Here is a 7410-nt window from a genome sequence, read left to right as displayed (position 1 = left end):
GTAGGCTAAATGGCCGTTAATTTCTAATAAAATGATACTGCACTGCAATAATATATCAACCTTTCACAAAAAAAAAAAAAAAAAACTGCGGTGTGGGCATTTTAAATTGGAGGAACATTTTATGGTCCTATGCCTTCCACAGACGATATAAATAAATTTAGACCATGATTTAGTGATTGTGCTCGGGATGTGAAGAGACTTGCAGCAAAACGAAACAATCACCTACCCTCCCTTTAAAGGGATAGTTCACTTTGAAATAATTTTTTGGTAGGCTATTTTTTAGCTTATACCTCAAGGGCATCCAAGATTTTTCAGTCATATAATGGAGGTCTATGGTCACACCTCACAGAGAAGTCCAAATTAAACATGATATAATGACTCATTAATGTAAGTACACATTGATGGACACGAAACGAGCGGTTTGTGTGAGAAAACGAACAGTATATTGTTAAAGATAACTTGGACGTGGCTGTGGTTACAAGAGGTAAAAACGATATAAATACGGTTCGTTTTCTCACACAAACCGCTCGTTTCGTGTTTTAGGCCATCAATGTTACATTTATGAGTCATTAAATCATTATTAATTTGGACTTCTCTGTGCATGCTCTTTGAGGTGGTGACCATGGGCCTCCATTATTTGACTGACAGACAAGAACGGTTTGACCTAAAAATATCAAAATTGAAACTGTGGAAACAAAGACTATCTTGGATGCCCTTGAGGTAAGCTAAAACATACCAAAAATTAATTTCAAAGTGAACTATCCCTTAAGGTGTGTGTGCCTATAGCACAGTTTTATTTTTAATGTTTTATCATTTATACAAAGTCATCAAAACTGACTCATGGCATCAAAACTAATTATGTTGTGACCAGAAATGTGGAAAATAAGCAAAAATGAACTGCATGACATTTTTTAAGCATTTGAAACTCATTTGCAAAACCAGTTTATTGCAGTTATAGCACCATTGCTTAGTAAGGCTGAATTTGTGACATTTTCACTTGTAACTGAAGTTGAATAATGAAATAAATTAAACAGGTCAATTTTTTGTTGTTGTTTTTCTGAGACATTTCAATGTATTTTGATGTATTTAAGTGGGTGAAAAAAACCCCGCCTTAATCTTGTATTTGCGTCAAAATGGCCACCCATAGAAATGAAAGGGAAAAACTGTAATTTAGAGCATTCTAAAATAAGCCAAAATAAGACAGCAGGTGACAGCAAAGTCACTTCATGACCACATTAGAAAACAATTATTTTATGAGGTGACAATTTCGTATGAATTTGGAAAACTTTTAGAAAAAAATGTGAGCACTGTCTAGCTGTGTCCATGCATTCAAAGTTGCAAATTTACTGTGCACAATTGGAACATTGCATAAAACATTTGCGAATAAAACACGGTTTCCATCTCATGTGTTCAAGAGGGGGGGAAATCATTAAAAATCATCAAATTGGAATTGGAACATTTTCTCTGACATCATGAATCACTTTTATGATTTATAAAGACGAAACACAATAAATATTGTTATGTTAGCCTATCTTAACCCTAAAACTGCATTCTGGATAAATGTGGGCAAAATAGTTTGATTTATTTTTAAAATACACTTCCCTTGTTCTGAGCAGTACAAGACTTGGCTACTTTTCCTAAGTTTGCTTCAGTTTTTTTTTTTACTCGATTCTACAATTTTAAGTGGGTGAAAAAAAACCCTCCTTAATCTTGTTTTTGTGTCAAAAAATGGCCACCCATAGAAATGAATGGGAAAAAACTGTAATTTAGAGCATTCTAAAATAAGCCAAAATAAGACACCAGGTGACAGCAAAGTCACTTCGTCTTTAGATTTTAGCTCTAAGAACGTATTGGAATGATATTTTAATGTAGTTTTAAAAAAAACATAAAAATAAGCATAATTTACATAGAAAATGTGGTACTTTTTGAAGTAAATATTAAAAAATACCCCAAAACAAACTTTTTAATGTGTTTGGGCCGCAGTTCAGAGATTTCTGTCTGTTGGATTTATTACAGCGCATGAATTAATCAGTTTCTCCCGTTTCTCTGATATGAATAAAAACTGTCGTCAAATATATTTGAATAGGTTTTTATTGCTGCTTCCATAGACACCATTGTGTAGGCTATTTTAAATGTAAACTATAAATGTTTTTCTATAAATTATATGTATTTAAATGTCTGAAACCTAAAATAAACATAATGTGGTTAAAAACACTGAACAGTTGTGATATAACCTGTGATAGCCTATATAGGCACAGACACAATATTAAAAACATCAACATCTATTAATAATAAAAGGTTCCATTCAGCAATAATATTTTTTATAAAAAAAAAATATATATCTATTCTGCAAAATATGTTTTGTAATCTCTCCATGTTTTATTTTTAAAACATACATTTTCAATACTACATTTTATTGATGAATAATGAGGCTGAACGGGAATCTTTACAGCGTATGAGACAGGCCGCTGTGTGTGTTCTATTATGACGTCACAGAGAGCGCAAGTGTTCATGACTGTACAGAGCGCGTTATAATCTCCAGACATTCTACACACTTTGTGGGTTTGTTGTAGTGGTCGTCAGTGACTGTGCTTTTACACAACGATGGGACAGCGAGGTTGTAAAGTGATTCCGATGATTGGCGAGGTGTGCGATCAACATCTGAGCACACCCCCAAAACCCAGCATCAACACGGCGGTTCAACATCCTCATCCTCGCGATGAGACGCCTGTTAATGCTGGTGAGGGAAACAGCCAAGAGAGGAGGGTGATGGAGAAAGGAGGAGAGGTGAGGGAAGTTGAGGAGTCAGGGAGAGTGCAGGAGAGTAGAAAGAGGAAGAAGTGGTGGAGGAGGCCCTCTTTCTTCAGAGCTGCCAAAAAACAGCCCCCAGAGAGCAGCTCAGGTCAGGGAGAGGTGAAGGATGAGGGAGAGAAGAGGAAGGTAGCATGGCCAGGAAGAAGTAGTGATGGTAAACAACACGACTATCTTATGAGAATATAAATGACTAGATCTCTACTTTGAACATGTAAAAACAACACTATCACACACAATATCTAATACATATCAGTACATATTAAACCAAAATCCACAACGATGCCATGATAAGATCTTTATTCCATGACATGTTAAAAACATTCAATGCGTCAATTTACTAATGTTAAAACTCTAAATATTCAAGATAGTCTATTCAATTAATTAAAAATGAATATTCATATGAATACGATTCTGAATGTCACAAAACACTCCTCTCACTTCTGTGACACTGTGATATGTTATATTTTAATAGACTACATCTTCAGCCGCTACAGTATTAGTCATGAGCTGGGGAAAGGAGGTTTTGGTGTGGTGTATGAAGGAAGACGTTTGGAAGATGATCTTAAAGTAAGTCAAAGTATATAACACATTATCAAGCCAGCAAATGTTTGCCCTGTCTTATCGCCATATTTTACTCAAAGTCCTCTGTATCTTTTCCTTTTTTTTTTTCATTAGGTGGCTTTGAAATATGTCACAAAGACAGAGAAATCGAAATATTTATCAATTGTAAGTACATTCTAAAACATCTCATATTTCAGTGACAAATCCCTACTTGGGAAACTATCTAATGATGATAAAAACGGTTTGTATTGTAGCCTGATCATCCAAACCCCCTTCCGAATGAGATCGCCCTCACCATCCTGGCGAATAAAGGTCACAGCGTGCCAGAGATCATTAGGCTCCTGGACTGGCAGGACCACCCTGACCACTTTGTTATGGTCCTCGAATGTCCCACGCACTGTGAGAGTCTGGCACAGTTCACGAAGCGTCACGGTGGAAGACTCGATGAAAAGAAGGCACGGCATATCATGACGCAGGTGGTTTACGCTGCGAACGTGTGCTGCCTTCGCGGAGTTCTCCACCGTGACATAAAACCGGATAACCTACTTATAAACAGCGAGACATCCGAAGTGAAGCTGATTGACTTCGGATGTGGGGACATTCTGAGGAGTTCGGCGTACAGCTCATATTCTGGTGCGTATCCATTGTCACGCAAAGCTGCAGTTTGGCACTTTAAGGCCGGATTCACATATAGCGCCTAAAAACGCGTAGAAAACGCTGGGCGCGCCGCATTCTCTATTTTGCAAAGCGCCAGGGCGGTTGCGCTTCAGTTGGTTCTTGTCACATGACCTATTGTGTGCGTACGGTGCGCTTGCGGTATTCTGAAAAGTTGAGATGTTTTTATCTCGACGCGGCGCGGACGCGCATGGAAAAAAGGAGCGCGTCGCACCGCGACCGCACCGCTTCCATTATGAGCGCGCATACCGCGCGCCTACATTTGAAATAACGAACTTGAGCGCGCAAAAGACGCGATATGTGAACCGGCCCTTACTCCACTCATGCTCATACATACTCATCAGACAAAACCTCTTTCCTACAGGCACAGCACCGTACTCCCCTCCAGAGTTTCATATCAGGAGGAAGTACTACGGCAAGCAGGCGACAGCATGGTCACTCGGGGTTCTGATGTTTGTGATGTTGTGTGGACGTTTCCCAAAAGACGAAGACCTGTTCCTGCTGAAACAGAACCTCTGGTCTAAAAAGGGGCTGTCAAGAGGTGAGATCTCGAATCGATCGCAATCATAGGAAACATCTTAACATGATCAAATAGAGTAGATGTAAAGTTTAAGGTAATAATCAGACACCCCTCCCGTCTTCCTGCACAGAATGCTGTCATCTGCTCGGGGCTCTCTTGCGGGAACAACCAAGTCGGCGACTTGCTCTTGGGCAAATCCTGTCCCACGACTGGTTTAAGGTAGTGAACCTAAGATCTGCTTAAAAAATAGTCTATTTTCCCATTGGAAGAATTTGCCGAGTCAAATCGGTTCTCTTTTTCAGCCACTCCAGTTGGCGTCAGCATCTTGAGGGCTGCAATGGGAGACGCTTCCATCCCTTCCACCCCATTGATTTCAATGGAGAACTTCGAAGCCCGTTAAAAGCTGATAGCGAGGCGTACTGCGCAGGCTCAAACTGAGCCTCTCACGTGAGCAACCTGTAGGCTATGTCTTACAGTAGCTGTGCCGACTCTGCCAAGTGAAATCTGAATAATTCGGAGACGGAGAGAGCGAGTATTAGCTGTCCATGAGCAGCAGCAGGTTCAACTTGACTTTGACTCTTTATGGGCTTCTCTGTCGACTTTATCGGACGTTATGCCTCCACGTCCCCCCGATTGGCTGCGAGATTCTCTTCCTGTATACGGTAATTTCTCTACTGTGCGAAGGTGAGTTGATTTGTTATGACGCAATCGTTAGCCTATTTTTTTTTTTAAATTGCTTCTATGGGTCCATAATGGAGCCTTTCATACATTGGTATGTTTCTTTTGAAGTAAATAATGGACAAATGAAGCCTTTCGCTGTCAAATTGATGCCAAAGTGAATGGGAGTCAATGGGACGCTAACGGCAGGTGAAGTTCGGCTACAATGGCGGCTCCAGCAAGGCTTCAACTTCAGGCTGATGGATTACCCTTGAGCAAGCCTTGTGTAGCGTAGCGTCTTGAACCTTGGTTTGAGGGAGCAGTGTTTGCGTCTGGACAGAGCCGTCTGACTAAGCATATCTGAAATAAAAAGATCTGAAATTAATGTTTACATTTCATCATTTTAGAGAGTATAACCCAAAGAAACTTACTGTATGCAGGTAAGTAAAAGCGAGAAACTTTTAGAAGTGTTTTAACAGAAACGCGTATTTCTGTAATCATCGAGTAATGGAGAGAACATGATATCATATAACAGGTTTTATTCCTTCTTTTAAATCTATTTATAATGTAAAATCTTTAAGACAAAGATGTTAACATTACGAGTAATTATTGATTTGTCCTGATTATGTCAAAAACAAACAAAAGGTTTCAAAATGCAGTATAATTTCTCTTGATGTAAAATGTAGAGACATTTTAACAAAACATTTATAGGTTATTTAGAAAATAAAATTTTACTTTTATAATACTCAATTGTTTTACTAAACATTTTTCTCAATAATCTATGTACTATTGTAACATATTTCTTTTCTGTTTGTCACAAGTGGACACAATAAAAAAAAAGCTAAAGACAAGTTTATGTTTGAATGAGGTGTTTTTTATTTCTTTTGTCTTTGAAACACACAGAAAGTTATGCATTCTTAATATTTGAACAAATTATTAAAAATGAGTTTATAAGAAAAAAAATATTAGTAAAAAAAATAAAAAGTAACAGGGATCCCACACATTAAAAGTGCACTTGCTATAACTATAAAGCAAAGATATTTTTATGTTTGTAAAGATAACAAAGGCAAATCTGATTAAATCCACGCAGTTAGGATATGGTAAATTCCATGAATTATTTATTTACAATGAGTGATTGCAGTTTTAAGTCAGTTGTCATGTCTCTTTAAATGTAAATGCCATTACATCTAAAGACTGCTAAGTGCATGACAATGCTTTGGCAGGAAAAAATGACTGGATTTGTCCCATTTTCTCCTGTAACTGAAGTTAAAAAATGAAATAAGTTAAAACAGGTCATCAAGGTCCTTTTGAAAGTTACTGTCCAACTCTTTTCTGAGACATTCTGAAATAATTATTCACGAGTCACTGCTGAATGTGACAGTGAGACCCACAATGACTCATTTTGAAGTCATATGCTTTTTGGAGTCTTCAATTGCCTTATATCAAGTCAAATCAAGTTAATTTTATTTATTTAGCGCTTTACACAATATAAATTATAGAAACTCAACTATGGAGATTGTACCTTGTTGTTTGCTACTGAATGAACTGAAGACAACAGTATCATAATTTAGCTCAAATTTGGCTTTCATTTGTGAGGTTAGTTTTGGGGGGAGTTTCATAGAGCTTTATATTCATTATATATAATGAATATGAATAATTAGTGTGTGTCTGATTGGTCCAGACTCTACAGTAGTTTTTTCACCTGATACTTTTTTTTTGCCATGGTTGTCCTTTTATTCCTGATCAATACAATATAATTTTGTTTATATTATAAATCTATTTTACATTGCAAGACTAATCAAACCAATTTTTACACTACACTAAAAAAGAAGTAACATAGTAGAACCGTATCGTCTATAAGAACCCTTAATATGCAGAAGTGGTTCTTTTTGATAGAGTTTAGGGTTCTTTATTTGTTTTGAAAAATTTTTTCTTTATTTGTTATTCGCCTTTTTGTTTTTCAAATCTGTAACTGTCAGAGTCCCCTCACAATTGATTTTCTGGAGCTCAGTCATTCAATAAACCCACTCTAACTCTAAACTTGTGTAGAGTTGTGTATTTCAGATGCTGGCCCCATTGTCTGCAGAGAAAAACTGTCACTCAAAATACACACATAATGATGGACGTAATGACATAAAAAAACTATTTTGATGATTTGTAATAATCACAACATTTTTTATTTG

At 37.2% G+C, this 7410-nt stretch overlaps 1 protein-coding gene across 1 annotated transcript; it reads left to right on the top strand.

The window, feature by feature from the left end:
• Positions 1-2511: 2511 nt before the first annotated feature.
• On the top strand, positions 2512-6442 carry LOC120480134 (serine/threonine-protein kinase pim-2-like). The gene is made up of 7 exons (XM_039677025.2): positions 2512-2968; positions 3287-3381; positions 3490-3540; positions 3630-4008; positions 4415-4591; positions 4701-4789; positions 4873-6442. The coding sequence occupies exons 1-7, from the start codon at positions 2605-2607 to the stop codon at positions 4897-4899; spliced, it is 1182 nt and encodes a 393-aa protein (XP_039532959.2). The 5' UTR covers positions 2512-2604; the 3' UTR covers positions 4900-6442.
• The last annotated feature ends 968 nt before the right edge of the window (positions 6443-7410 follow it).

Source organism: Pimephales promelas, chromosome 15, assembly GCF_988280905.1.
Source record: "Pimephales promelas chromosome 15, fPimPro1.hap1.1, whole genome shotgun sequence".
In the NCBI taxonomy this organism is placed as follows: domain Eukaryota; kingdom Metazoa; phylum Chordata; class Actinopteri; order Cypriniformes; family Leuciscidae; genus Pimephales; species Pimephales promelas.
The sequence above is the reverse complement of the archived record's forward strand: the minus strand, read 5'-3'. Positions and strand labels throughout refer to the sequence as shown.